Here is a 15,461-nt window from a genome sequence, read left to right as displayed (position 1 = left end):
TTGATTCCAAGAAAAGTCTTAGAATATTTATTTGAGCATACTATAGACTTTATTGAGTACATCCTCTATGCTAGGCATTTTGATAAATGTTTAATGCATATATTTCATTAATCCTAACCACCAAGAAATAAAACATTATCTTATATTAATGATGAAGAAAAAGCATAGAGCACTTATAAACTTGCCCAAGGATGCACAGCAGATAATGGATGAGGATGATTCCCAAACCCAAGCCACGTAGCTTCCAGGTCCACCTTTGTAATCACCACCCCATTCTACTCCTTAAAGTAGTATGTCTCTGGTACAGGTTCCTGAAGAACGAACTGAGAGGAGTTCAAATGTTGATGCTTTGTGCTGTGCAATGACCAACTGATGTCAAAGCATCTTCTCAGATGTGAACTTTGCAGTGGAACAAACCAAGAAGATAGATTAATAGGAGTCATCACAATTCAGAAGGACATCAAAAGTAGACTCAGAAAAACCCACACAAGAGCAGCCAGAACTATAATCACAGTACAAGTGGCAATTTCATTTCAGCAACACAGCATCATGCAATCACATTGAACAACTGCTACTACTTGATTCTTACTGGTTCATGGTTTTCAGTGTATTTAATATTTTTTAAAATCTACTTTGCCTTCATAGTTATTGAAGATTGATAAGTAAAACAAATTTATGCCTAATTTAACAAATAATTTAAGAATTTTATGGGAAGATAAGAAAACCATGAGGATTATCTTTTCCTGTTAACTCTAGTTCATTTCTCATTCACTTTTGAATGTAGACCTAAGGACAAAGATGCACCAACAGACCCTGTATATCCCAAAGTGTGCATTTCTGGTCCCTTGAGTGTAATGTCCAAAGACCGGTGTTCCTTGACTTGCCTGGTGCTCTCTGGCTACTTCTGTCTACACAAATTAGACAGATAACCATGCATACAGGTATTCCAGGATCATAACTATTTTTCTCTTATTTTCTTAACTCCAGAAATATAACTAACTTGTCCTCAGACCTAGCCTACCATCCCAGGTGACTATCCTTTTAAATTAATTTCTTTTTGGTTAGAAAGCAAAACTTCAACCTCAAAGATACACTAAGGCCTGAACAAAAGATTTACTTCTCTCTTCTATGGAAAACTAAAAATCCTTAACGCCTTCCTAGAGAGAATGGCATAAAAAGAAATGACAAGAAGAGTGACAATGGTCCCTTCTCCCAACTTGTCATTTGATTCTAGATACACAGCAGATTCACTTATTTTATTTCGGAAGTAATTCTTAAGAGTTCTTCATCAGAAATAGTTATTAGACCATGTTCCAGGCACTGAGACCATAATAGGGAAAAAACAATGCCGTAGGTCAATTTAATAAGTTGATAATTATTTGGAAGGAAATAACAAAGCCTTGAGACTCCAGAGGAGGGAGCTTCTTTAGATTGCATTGTCAAGGAAGATGCCTCTGAGCAGGGAGCTTTCTGCTAAAGTATAAGGAGGATGCAGTAGAAATATTGGAAAGAGCATTACTCTTAAAGGAAACAACAAATGCAAAATCACATTATTGAAAAACCAATAGAAACTATGAAATATAATGCTACCATCTTTCACAGTCTTATCAGATAAATGGAGTAACAATCAAAAGGTAACAGCCTAGAAAGAGCAGCTGATTTTCTAGGGAATCAATAGAGACAAAAAGTCTAACTAGAACGATATTCATCAAACAGACAAACAATATCACTAAAGAGCTTAATCCCAAATTAAATACATACACACATATACACACACACACAATCGAAACCACCAAACCCAGATGGCACCACAGGGGACTTCTAGATATCTTTAAAGATCAGATAACTCCAAAGAAACTTAAAATAGTCCAAAATATAAAAAAGAAAACCATCAAAATATATAAAATATGTATAATATTGACACCAAAACCTAGCATATAATAAATATACTCAAAACACAATGCAGGCAAATATCACCTACAGATATTATTGTAGAACTCTTATACATTGAAGGAGAGCATTCAATAATAGTCTAAAGAATACACTACTACAAAATGGATGTTATTCCAGGAATGCTAAGGTAGACCAATAATAGATGATACATTAATATTGATTATCACACCATTAAAGATAAGGAAGAAAATTATGCAGTTACTTCATACATGTCAAGAAGACATTTGACACAAAGCAACACCCAGTCATTTTAGGAAAACTCAGTAATTTAAGAACTGACGGATAGTCCCTTAATATGATAAAGATAAGTGCCTCAGCCAAAAGCCAACATAGGGAAGCACAAGAACAAGACCAGAATTCTCTCTGTCTCCATTACTCTTCAGTACTATACTGGAGAGCTTAACTAATACGATTAGACAAATCAAGTAGAACAAGAATCAGAAACAGAGAGCAAGTCCTATCTCTACCTGTAGGTGGTATGTTTAGAAAAGTCAAAATAGTCCATGGAAAACCAGTACAAACTATAAGAAAATTTGGTAAGGTAACAAGATATAGTTATCATAGAAGAAATCAAGTTATTATACACAGAGATAATAAATTGTTGGAATATATATTGAAAGAGAACAAAAATAACAACAAAAGCTAGATATAAATTTAGCAACAAATGTGAAAAACTCGTATGAGGAAAACTAGAAACATATGAAAAGATATTTAATAAAATTTTCTTTTATATTGTGGATAAAAGGACAATATCATAAAGATGTTGATTCTACTTGGTTGATGTTAAAAATTATTATGTGTCAATAATTTGCCTTCAGTCTTTTCAGAAACCTAAATAAAAAAAAAATCCCAGCAAAAAAAAAGAAATAGGTTAGTTAAGGGAGGAGAGGGGAAAAAAATGCTTGAAACATTCATTGGAAACAAACTTATCCAGCAGTGATTAAAGAAGTCTCAATGTCAACAAAGAAGAAAAAAAAAAAAGAAACCTAAATGAGTAGATTTTAGAGTTCATACGGAAGACGAGAGAAGTTTGAATATCCAAGAGTAAACAGAAGAAGAGCAATTAAAAAAAAAACAACCCTAGCAGATAGTAAAATATACTACAAGTCTCTATATTTAAAATTGTGGTATTATCACATTAAAAATGCTGTATTTTAAGAATGACATCAAAGACAAATAAACCAAATGCTATGTATAAAATTTGTTCATCCTCTGATTAGATAAACCCAATATAAAAAGACACTTTATAGGCAACTAATAAAATTTGAACACAAACTGAGTAAGAGATGAAATTCAAGGATTATTGTTAACTTTGTTAAATATGAGAATGGCCTTGTGTAAAAAGAAAAGCAAGTATTTCTCTATTAAAGACTTAGTTATTTACAGGGAAAATATTCCAGTATGACCCCCTGATGCCAGAGAACAGTGAAGCAATAGATGAAGGTGGATGATGAGGTAGGTAGGCAATCAGCACACTCCTCTCCCTACCCATGATCCCTTGCTGGCTTTGTCTCCATGTAAACACGAAGACTAACTACATGATGGCATTTTCATTATTTGCAGCCAAGCTTATAACACATGTGTAAATTTTCCCAAATAAAAGGTTTTCTTAGTTCTCAAAATAGTCCATCTCAGTTCAGAATCACGGTGTGATTCTCCCAATGCTCACACCATGGCGGGGGCCCAGAAAAAATAATCTCTAGGTGAAGATCATCAGACTCCTCTGATTGGACTTTACATCCTCCAACCAAGAGGAAACATTTCCCACAGGACCCCGGTAAATTTTATGTGAAAAGATGGACATTGAGAGCTTGATGTTGTGGCATAGCAGGTTAGCCCATCACCTGAAATGCCTGCCAATTCAAGTCATGGCTGCTCTGCTTCTGATTCACTGCTAATACACCTAGGGAAATAGAGGAGAATGGCTCAAGTACTCGGGTCCCTGCCACCCCTATGGGAGACCCAGATGGAGTTTCTGGCTTCTGGTTTTGGCCTGGCCCAGTTCCAGCCATTGTGACCATTGAGGGAGTGAACCAGCAAATGGAATACCTGTGTGTGTGTGTGTGTCTCCCTCTCTCTTTTACCTCTGCCTTGCAAAAAAACAAGGAAATAAATCTTAAAAAAAAAAAAAAAAAGATGGACACTGAAGTGTTAAGAAAATAGAGTGTCCTGTAATGATTTTCTCTTCAATAGGGTTTATAGAAAATTTTCTGTTCATAAAAGCATTTCCTGTAATAGGAACTAGTCACCTATTTAAATGTGAAGCAAATTGCCCACAAGAAAGAAAACCTCACTGTTAACTACTTTGAACATTTATAAAAAATCTACCTTTCTAGAGTGTTAGCACAGTCATCACAACCTTAACCTGGCCTACCAAATTTTTAAAGTCAGTCATGATTGTGGCTTTGTCTGCACGTAAACACAAAGATGAACAACACAGTGGCATTTCCACTATTTTCACCTGAGCTTATCCCACATGCATAATAAATGGTAGAGGAAAAGACAAATTCAGTTCAAATGCCACTGAGAGTGAACACGCATAATTACATTGGTCCTCATTCTGTCATCTTACGTGTATACAGAGAGTTATTCATTGTCTTACCTACAACCCATGGCAGATCAATTTCCAAAACTGTTGAATGCTTACCCTGTATGAAATAGAGAGATGCACCCAGCTGATGTATTTGGCTTTTATGATATGGTAATTTGTTTCAGAATGTCCTGACAGTGATAGATGCTACTCATAGGTAACCAATGACAAATGAGATCAGTAGCCATAAAATGCCCAAATTATTCTGAAAAGTAAAGAACAGACAAAATCACTAGGTCCTCTAGAGTAGGAAGCACCCGGGGGCTGGCACCGTGGCGCAGAAGGTTAATGCCCTGGTCTGAAGAGCCGGCATCCCATATGGGAGCCAGTTGGAGACCCAGCTGCTCCACTTCTGATCCAGCTCTCTGCTGTGGCCTGGGATAGCAATGGAAGATGGCCCAAGTCCTTGGGCCCCTGCACTCATGTGGGAGACCCAGAGGAAGCTCCTGACTCCTGGCTTCAGATGAGTACAGCTCCGACCATTGTGGCCAACTGGGGAGTGAACTATCAGATAGAAGACCTCTCTCTCTCTCTCTCTCTCTCTCTCTCTCTCTCTCTCTCTGCCTCTCCTCTCTCTGTGTAACTCTGACTTTCAAATAAATAAATAAATCTTAAAAAAAAGCACCCAGGAATCTCTTTTGGTAAGTGCTTGAAGGGCTGAAGGGTGGGGAATTAATCTACTGACTAGTATATTAGCTTTCTAATAACAAAGCACTACAGATTGGGAGGCCTAAATAACAGAAATGTATTATCTTTTTTTCTGGAAGCTAGAAGTCCAAGATCAAAGTATTGGGAGGGCTGGTCCTTTCTGAGCACTTCAAGAATCTGTTCCCAGCTTGTCATAGTTTGCTGGTGATCTTGAGCATTGCTGTGGAGAACCCACTCCAATCTCAATCTTCATGTCCACATTTGGTTCTCTCTCTGTGTGTCTCTCCCCAAGCAAACTTTATATAGAGACATCAGTCATAAACTCACCTTACTACAGTGTATGACATCTTAACCAGTTAAATCTACAGTGACTTTATTCCCAAATAAAATCTTCCTCTGAGCTTACGACTTCAACATATCTTTTTAGGGGGATACAATTCAATCCTCAACAGCCAGAGTGTACAAAAAAAATCCAAAAAGCAAAAAGAAGTCAGCACACAATTTTGCACAGGTCAGTTAGTAAAGATCTGCTTTCTGATTTTATACAAATATGTTGATATTCCTCCCAGCCACAATAGAAGAAAGTAAAAATTATAGCTTTCATGGGGGTGTAATCAGTGTATTATTTAGAATAGAGGTTCCAGCTCCTCAGATAGTGAAATGTTATTGTAAGAAATGAGATGGGCAAAGAAGGAGGTACCTTTCTCTGAAAAGAGGAGAGAACTTCAACTTTGACTATGGCCTTGTCTAAATAAGATTGGAGCTGGCGAACTCAAGAGGCTTCCATAGCCTTGGCAGCTCATGACAAGAGCCTCGGGTGATTACTGATGTCATAAATAAGAGTGTCAATTGTTCAATCAACAACAGGAGTCACTGTGCACTTACTCCCCATGTAGGATCTCTGTCCTTAATGTGTTGTATTATGTGAATTAACGGTATAACTAGTACTCAAACAGTACTTCATACTTTGTGTTTCTGTGTGGGTGCAAACTGATGAAATCTTTAATTAGTATATACTAAATCGATCTTCTGTATATAAAGACAATTGAAAATGAATCTTGATGAAGAATGGGATAGGAGGGGGAGTGAGAGATGGGATGGTTTTGGGTGGGAGGGTGGTTATGGGGGAAAAAAGCCATTATAATCCAAAAGTTGTACTTTGGAAATTTGTATTTATTAAATAAAAATTAAAAAAGAAATGAGATGAGGGGCTGGTGCCGTGGCGCAGTAGGTTAATTCTCCGCCTGCAGTGCTGGCATCCCATATGGGCACAGGTTATAGTCCCGGCTGCCCCTCTTCCAATACAGCTCTCTGTTATGGCCTGGGAAAGCAGTAGAAGATTGCCCAAGTGCTTGGGGCCCTGCACCCACATGGGAGACCGGGAGGAAGCTTCTGGCTCCTGGCTTCAGATCTGCATAGCTCCAGTCTTTGTGGCCACCTGGGGAGTGAACCAACCGAAGGAAGACCTTTCTCTCTGTCTCTCCCTGTCTGTAACTCTACCTCTCAAATAAATAAATAAATAAAATCGAAAGAAAGAGAGAGAGAGAGAGAGAGAGAGAGAGAGAGAGAGAGAGAGAGAGAAAAGAAAGAAGAGAAGAAAGATAGATGGAGCTTCATTTTCCCTCAGTTAATCATCTGAGAATCAGCAGCCAGCGGATGATTTGATTAACTTAAGCTATCAAGGACCCAGACATGTGGTATATTGTTGCCACCTTTAACGTGAAGCTTCCTCTCTGGGCTCAGATGGCTGCTTTAGCTCTGGCCATCTTGCTCATCCCACAGCTATTAGGAAGGGAATTGGGGTAGGGGATGTTGCACATCCCTTATTTTTGAGAGCACAAGTGGGAAGGAGAACACAGCATTTCTCACCCCTTTTAAAAGAACTTAGCCAGATGGCTATCCTCAGTTGTCAGGTGCAGTCCTGGACTATAGCCCCCATAGGAAGTACAGTCCTATTCTCACAGCCAATCAAAATCATCACGATGGTGGTCATCATTTGGCATGATTGTTATGATACCACTTGGAACACCCACATTCAATATTGGAGTGCCTGTGTTGGAGTCCCAACTCTGCTTCCAATTCCAGCTTCCTGCTAATGTGCACTGTGGGAGGCATCACATGATGGCTCAGGTGCTTCAGCCCCTGCCAACCATGTGGCAGACTGAATTCCAGGCTCCTGGCTTTGTCTGGCCCAGCCCACCTGTTGCAGGCATTTGGAGAGTGAACCAGTGGATAGAAGACCTCTCTCTATTTCTGAAAGACAGAGGGGAGGAGAAGGAGGGGAGGGGGGGAGAAGAGGGGAGTGGAGGAAGGGAGGAAGGGAGCAAGGAAGGAAAAAGGAAAGGAAAGGAATGGAAGAAGGAAGGAAGAAAGGAAAAATGAAAGAACATTAAAGCAACACAGACTTTAGAAAATTAAGAAATAAAGCCATCACTGTGGAAGAATGGAAAAGTAGCCATGGTGGGTCATCTCCTTACAAACTCTCCATTCTTGTAAACTTGCTCACCTTCACATTGTAAAGGCTTGTGCAGTCCTTATTTCTTAAGTTTCTCCCTAACACTTGATATATATTTCACCTTCTTGATATTTTCTCTCAACTCTCCTAATTATCCTTACTGTTTCTTCAGTGTTTTCTGGTTCTCTTCCTCCTCCTTCCTAAAGTAGTTGTTTCCCAAAGGCCTCTCAACCCAATCTTTTCTTCCTATGAGCTCTCCTTTACAAAGTCATCAATTAGTTTGAAGTTGATGCTTCCGGTATCTCTGATCTTGTGCTGCACCTTCTCTGCAATGTCCCCATTCCACGTTTCACACTCTGTGTTGCATTCTGCTAATTCCTCAGAGTCTCAGATACCTGAAGCTAGATTAAACAATAGCTTCCTGAAATCTGCTTCCTTTTGCCCCTACTCTCATTCATATTGTTACTGTTGCCCAAACAATGTTTCACGTCCAATAAGTTATGTTCATTTTAACTCCAGACATTCACACCCCCAAACTATTCTCATTCACTCCTGAAGTCATTATTCTGGTTCTGAACTCCGTTATTTCAGTCTTGCCTGCTTAGCTTCAGTTCTGTCCCCATCCTAATTCTTCCTTCACTAATATCTGAGATTTCAAGGTACCACTTTGAAAAAAACAAATCAAGGAGAGCATAGTGCCATTGGAGCCAGTTATGATTCAGTTCTCAATGGAAAAATTTTTATTTCCTATGATTTTTCAGATACTTACATGCATCATATTACAGAATGCTCAGTGACAGTTAAGGAAATTAAGAGCTGAGTAAATCAAGCACATACCATTTACCAGGAATTGTGCCAACAGTTTTACCTCATTTTAATTTCATAACCTCAAAACATAAGTGCTATTACTATTCTCTCTTTAAACATTAAAAAATAAGTTAATATATAAAGCATAAAAATTGTATGGATGTCATATCATTAGGTATATAGTAATAAATATGCCTTCTCTGAATTATGCCACATCTGTCAATATACCCTCCTTTCTTCATGGTATGATCATTGTCATGAATCCCTCATTTTATGATATTAATATCCGTTTTCAAAAAATAGTATATATGTGTATGAATATAATATATAAAAAGAAAATGAAAGTCTAAAAAACATGAAGTTGCTTCCCTCATTTCTTAAATAAAAATAGAAAGAAGGAAGGAAGAAAAGAAGGGAGGGAAGAAGGGAGTGAGGGAAGAAGGAAGACATTAGTTGAGATGAAGAAACTGAAGCTTTACAAAACTAACAAATTTACTCAGAACCTGATAGTGGTCAAATGGTGACACTAGGATTTGAACCAGTTATTTTCCAGATTATCTTCTCTTAACCATGAATTTAATCTCACAGAATTTAGGTCATTATTACTATAACCATTTCAGAAACTAATAACACTACATAGTCTTCTCAAAGTCACAGCCAAATTCAATCTCGTATGAACCAGACTCCAAAACCCATATTTTTCCTTCTACTTTATACAACTTCCCATGTATGCTCTATGGGTATAAGCTATTCCTCAGGCTTTATGAGACTTACTGCATCTGAACCACTGAGGCCAAGAGGAACTGACAAAAAGAGGCAATGAGTCGACGCAGCACCATCCACAGTTCTGGAAAGACATCCAAAGAGTTTGCATTTCTCATCATGGTAGCTTCAACTTCATAAAATCACACATGCTAGCGATGGGAATATCACTTAAGGATATCTTTCTCTGCAATACCATCTCATTCCATTGCCACTTAGGGGATACAGTATCTCCTGCTGAACAAGCTTGCTCTAAACTTGTTTTGCTGGCATATTAAGTTCTGGTGTCCATTTAGCTTTTTCTGGTTTGGAGCAAAAAGTAATTCTGATACAGTCAATATTCATCAAAACAGAGAATATGGGAAAGTCCATGTTATCAGATACCCAGTCCCAGTGAACGAAGTAATAGATCACTATTCTTCTCTAGCTAGTGTTGAGCCATTACCGCTGCCACCACTCCCAGGTTCTAGTTTGTTCTGTATCTTAAAATACCGCTGCAGTAACATTATGCAGGCAATTAAAGTACATGTCAATGGCTCAATTTTTTAGTATTTACAAGTATGAAGGATTTCAAAGGTACTCAGAAAATGGAAGTAAAATATTAGTTTATTTTGGGTCAAAACAATTTGAAATCCATGCATAGTTTTTTTTTTTTCAATATATGCATTTTCCATTAATTTTTTGAAGAGAGTCAGGCTGGGATACAGGATCTCATGTAAAGGTGCCTTCACTGGCAGTACTTGCCATTTCAGTGGGTCTTAAATAGCAAAAAGGTGTCACATATTTAGCTAGATGAGATAGAAAGAAGCAGAAGAAGTCCCTTATACAGTCAATTCAAAGAGACTCAGTTACAGGCCACCAAGACAGCCAATATCACTGGAAACTTGGGACCAAAATCAATTTCCTTGGTTCTAAAAGTGGATTATATTATTTGAGCAAAGGACAAATACATTCAAGAACACTTGTGTTATAGGCAAACAGTCTCAAGGAGGGAAAATACTAACACAAAGTATAAAACCAAATTATGATTTATGAAGACAAAGTTCAATGCTACATATCTTCATGTATAATCTAACTATAGCCTTGAAAAACTACTTGATAATCTATTGTCTACTTGTGCTGTCTGCTTGTCCAGCACACATGCATGTACACACACACACTCCCTCTCCCTTCCCTTCCCTTCCTCCATTCCCCCTTCCCTTCTTCACTCTGTCTCATCCAACCTTTCAAATAAATCTTAAAAGAAAAACATCAATGACATCCCTGATTGGCTGTATCAAACATGAATTTCAATCAAACCTGAATTTATCACCTCAAGATTTCTTGCAATATGAGACTGTAAATATCTTTATGTTTAGATCACTGATGATCAGGGATTTTCTATTCTAACAAAGGTGTGGAAAATATGTACATTTCCCTCTCTGGCATCATATCAGCCTGAAATTCCAAAAGCCAGTATGAAACAGCAAGTTTGATTGGATACCCAAGAACCAAAAGCGTCATCGGAAAGAACTAAAATTCTTTCATCTAGTGATGAAAACATTTGAGAAAAAAAAAAATCGATGTGCTAATATGAGAAAAAGACAATAAGCTTGCCTATATTAGAGGAGAATAAAAAAGAAGGAAGACTGGAAAAGATTATTCACAAGTAAACTCATTTTGGTCGCTTTGTCATAAGTAGCTCATAAAGCAATGTTATAATAAAATGCCTGCCTAGAACACTAGCAGTTGTCCTTACAGTAAAACAATGCCAACATATGAGCATATTTTACCTGCGGTAGATCTTCAGAAATTGAGGAAACACTAACAAAGAAGTGATTCCATTATGTTGGAGTGGCTATTCTTAGTCATTTTTGTCATTTTCCACACTGACTTACATATAAATCATCATATTTTGTTCCTCCTATTTTTTGAAGCAGATTGTTCACTTGCGTATTTCACCACTCATTAGAAAATACTCTCAAGTGTAATTCTTAATTTATTACTAAATATTCTACTGAATATTGAAAATTTAAAGAATAGTCATTGAAAAATATAGACCTAGAAGTGGAAATATTCACTACTCTTTGAAGAAGTCACAGTAACCTAAACTTTAAAATAAGCAGGGTACAAAAAATAAAAATTTTGATAAGAGAAACAACATCTGCTTGAAAATACTCAGTTTTCCCACCAACGGAACCCACTACTATCTACCCTCTCCACCAGTTTCAGCAGTTTCCTTCCCATAGTTTTGCTCCAATGAGCCTCTCTCCAGCAGCAACCACAGATGCAAAATAAGGTCTAAATTTTTATATTAATATATGAAGTCAGTTGCTTTGCAGTGTTCTTTTATGCTCAAGTGAATAACTGTGGTATCTACAATGCATGGATTTGGTTTTATTTTTATGCAAAAAAAAAATACCCACAGAACTGTATGGTCTGGAAGAGGTGAGAGCCAGTACAAAAATAGGTACTATTGGTTCTCTGTGGCTGAGAGTACCAGTCGACAGAGGGTTGGTACACAAGAATCAATAGATGTAGTGGGATACAAAAATATCAGTAGGGTACAAAAAGACCGGTAGGGCACAGTAGGGTGCAGAAGGTTCTGTAGGTCACAGTAGGATACAAAAGCATCAGCAGGATGCAGTACAATCAGTAGGGTGCAGAACAATCAGTAGTACACAGTAGGTTTCAGAAGTATCAGTGGTTGATATCACTGGTGCCTTGATATAGATGTCAGCAAGAGGGAATCTTGGGCAGATAGAAAAGCCTCAATGAGAGGAATGGAGATAGTGGAAAATAATTCATAAATTTTTCTGCATAACAAGAAATAATGTTTAAGACCATTCCATATGTTCTTTTGTATCTAGATTGACTATTGTCAGAATCACCTGTTCTTTTAGGCCTCTGAACCTTTACCCTAAAGTTGGTGCTACTATTAGATGAAATGCTCACAACTCTTAGAAATCTTGGTTAGCTAATTCTCCAGCAGTTAACTTGCATAGAAAGAGCCTCTAGAGTACTGATTCAACAAATTCTTTCATGTTCTGGAATCATTCTAATTCAAGATACAGTTAAGCCAAACATCAATTGATGTTAGTATTATCATTATTGCTATCACTATCATTTCAAACCTTAGAGTTTATTTTTTAAGTAAAGGTTGTTTTTTCCTTAAAATGCTAAAGCTTTTACACACATAAAAAATGTTACTTGGGGCCGGCGCCGCGGCTCAGTAGGCTAATCCTCCGCCTTGCGGCGCCGGCACACCTGGTTCTAGTCCCGGTCGGGGCACCGATCCTGTCCCGGTTGCCCCTCTTCCAGGCCAGCTCTCTGCTGTGGCCAGGGAGTGCAGTGGAGGATGGCCCAAGTGCTTGGGCCCTGCACCCCATGGGAGACCAGGAGAAGCACCTGGCTCCTGCAAAAATAAAAAAAAAAAATGTTACTTGGAGTTTGGAATTTGAATGTGCTAGCTAACAGGTCATTTTAAGTGCAGTTATCACTTATAGGCAATCAGGTCAGATTGTCATATCTCATTCTTTGGTACATTAGGCTAGGTATAATGTTCACTGCTGACAAATAATTTTAAAAACTGTACAGAATTTGCCTCCAAATTAGAGTATCCAACACAAATGATATACAACTTGAAGATTACTAATTTTTAAATGTCTCTCTGGAATTATTATAAAAAATTGAATATTTTTCCATTAAAATAGTCACTTTTGACACAACATAATCTCATTGCTTATCAAGACCTAGGAACTAGTATAATACAGGGGGTGTAAGTCTAAATAAATATACTATAATTGAATGATCCACAAGTGAATGAGTGAGCAAATGAAAAAAGAACAGATAAATTAGTTTAGAACCTCCCCATTTTGGACTGCTTTCCCAAGCCAGTAATACTGTCATTTTACTATCAGCACTAATGCAAAAGCTTTATGGTTTTAGGTGAACTTGATTTATGAAAAGAGTAAAAAAAAATCACTTAGAATAAGTCCTGGGAATGAGAGACATAATCCAGTGAGATAAGGACACTTAAGGAAACAGAAGGCATGATCAAAACATTACAAATGTGACTTTTTTCATAATTGGGCTCTGAAGACAATTTCAGTAATGACTTGAGAATTAACAACTCTAGACCAAGCAAGTCAACTCCAGGGTAACTGCTTTGAAGAGCCATGCTCATCTGAATATAGAAAAGCTAGCATGCTAATTTCCTGTTTGTCTAATTGGGTGAATACATTTATGGTTAAGGTTTATATAATATTTTTCAAATGGAATTGGAAGAAAAGGTCCTAGAACATTATTGTAATTTTAATTCCACAAACCTCATTTTTCCTATTTGTAAAATACAGGATCAAACTATACAATGTCTATAAAGGTTTTCAGGGTGAACATCCAAGGATTCTATAAATAAACAGGTTAAATATTGTTCACACAGCTTTGAATACTCTAACATTTTGGAAGTTTCATATTCAAGGGAACTGTTCTTCAAACAATCACAAGACCTCAAGATAAACCATGCTTTAACTTGTAGACCACAGGGTACAAGGCTGTTGGGCAAGAAAAAAGTGCATCAATGGGATTTTTCTCTCCCAGTCCCTGTCCCTCCTCCTATCAGTCTCCCTTTTCCTCTCCCTCTCTCCCTCTGTCTCCCATCCCCAGTCCCATTAGCAGTAAATTATCTGTCCCTACACAGGGACAATTATAGAAGTCAACATGGTGGTTCACACTCATGTGAAATCATATAACATACACAGAGAAAAGCTAGCCTTTAAATGACATGTCAACTTTCCTCTAAGTAGTTACAACTTCAAAAGCAGAAGAAGTGCCTTCAAAGGAAAGTATGACAGCTGGCTTCAGAAGTTCCTGCTTCCGATTGTGTCCGAAATATCTTATTCTGTAGATCCCAGGCTGGGCAGTGTCAGGAATATGCCATTCTATCGTTGCATTGCTCTGACCCAGTAATCCCTTGTGCCAATAAAAACTGTTGATAGAAAACAAACAACAAGCACAACCCAATTTTACTCTTAAGAATGTGTCAGTAGAAAAATGTGATTATTCATTCAATGAAAATTAAGGGAATCCATACAATGAGCAAGGCACACCTCTAGACATTGAGGATACAGCAATAAATAAAGACATAAATATTTTTCTATAAGAGGAACTTTAAAGAATAGGTATTTGTAGAAACATCTTTGTCTTATCTTTCTGACAACCTAACTCTATCCACTCACAAAGTCTCACTCGATATTCAGAACACAGATATCTCCTGCTTTGAACAGCCCTTATCATACTCTGTATAAACCTGACACTTATTTTCACATCTAGATTAATGCATTAAAATGCGTATTTGATGAGTACATGCACCACCCTATTCTGAAAGCACTAAGAACATAATAGCGACCAAGAGAGAGAGATGATCTAGAGATGGCCTAAAGCGTCATAAAGCTTGTGTTCATGTATTAGTGCGGCGAGTATGGCAATAAACAAAACTACCAAATAAACCAATAAATCTTTACGCAAAGGAAAAAATAAGATAGAAATCTCCATAAGAAGGTATCATTTAAATGGAGTCCATAGAGGTCTGGAGGAAGAATATTTTAGGAAGAGGAACAGAGAATGTGTCTGAAGTAGGAATAAACATGATGTGACCAAGGAACAGAAAGCGGGTCAGTAGAAACAGGGTATCCTGAACCAGGGAAGAGTGGCTGAGATGAGATAAATGAAAGAAGCAGAATCGTATTAACTCCTGTAGAGCACAGCAGGAGCTCAGATTCTCTTCTGAATGTAGTGAGACTCTACAAGCTATCAGCTAATATCCTCAGTTAGGCAAAAAGCAAATCCTGAGAGTGCAGAGTGTTTGCTCAATATATGACATTTCTCAGTGATAGCTCAGTGCTCTCAATAAATAGTAGTTGCTTTTGGTGCTGATAAACAAAATGTATACCTATCCTTAGCATTGACTATTACTCTGATTTTAGCCTTTGAAACTATATCACCTTTTTTATTATCTGTATAACATTTTTTTTTACCAAAATAGTACTATTTTTCAAAGTCACCTATCCTCTAGAATCCTAAAGACAAAGCTATACCTGTATAGCTATCAAGTGTTCACAAATGGTCTCATGCCTATTTCCAGTTAACCACATGAGCCAAACCAACATAGAAATAATCACTTGGTTTAAGGCAATCTGAATTAGACATCAGGTGCCAAAAACTTCACCTACTTCCACCCCACTCTCTTGTGGTATGAAATGTACAGAT

The 15,461-nt window shown here is 37.5% G+C and overlaps 1 protein-coding gene across 1 annotated transcript in view; it reads right to left on the bottom strand.

The window, feature by feature from the left end:
• Positions 1 to 13,991: 13,991 nt before the first annotated feature.
• ASAH2 (N-acylsphingosine amidohydrolase 2) overlaps positions 13,992 to 15,461 on the bottom strand; it is a 60,705-nt gene continuing 59,235 nt past the window's right edge. Inside the window, exon 20 of the mRNA XM_062214882.1 lies at positions 13,992 to 14,181. Within this exon, the coding sequence (XP_062070866.1) occupies positions 13,992 to 14,181 (190 nt within the window). The remainder of the gene's footprint in view (positions 14,182 to 15,461) is intronic.

This window comes from Lepus europaeus, chromosome 17, assembly GCF_033115175.1.
Source record: "Lepus europaeus isolate LE1 chromosome 17, mLepTim1.pri, whole genome shotgun sequence".
NCBI classification, from domain to species: Eukaryota; Metazoa; Chordata; class Mammalia; order Lagomorpha; family Leporidae; genus Lepus; species Lepus europaeus.
This window is presented reverse-complemented; position numbering and strand designations above follow the sequence as displayed.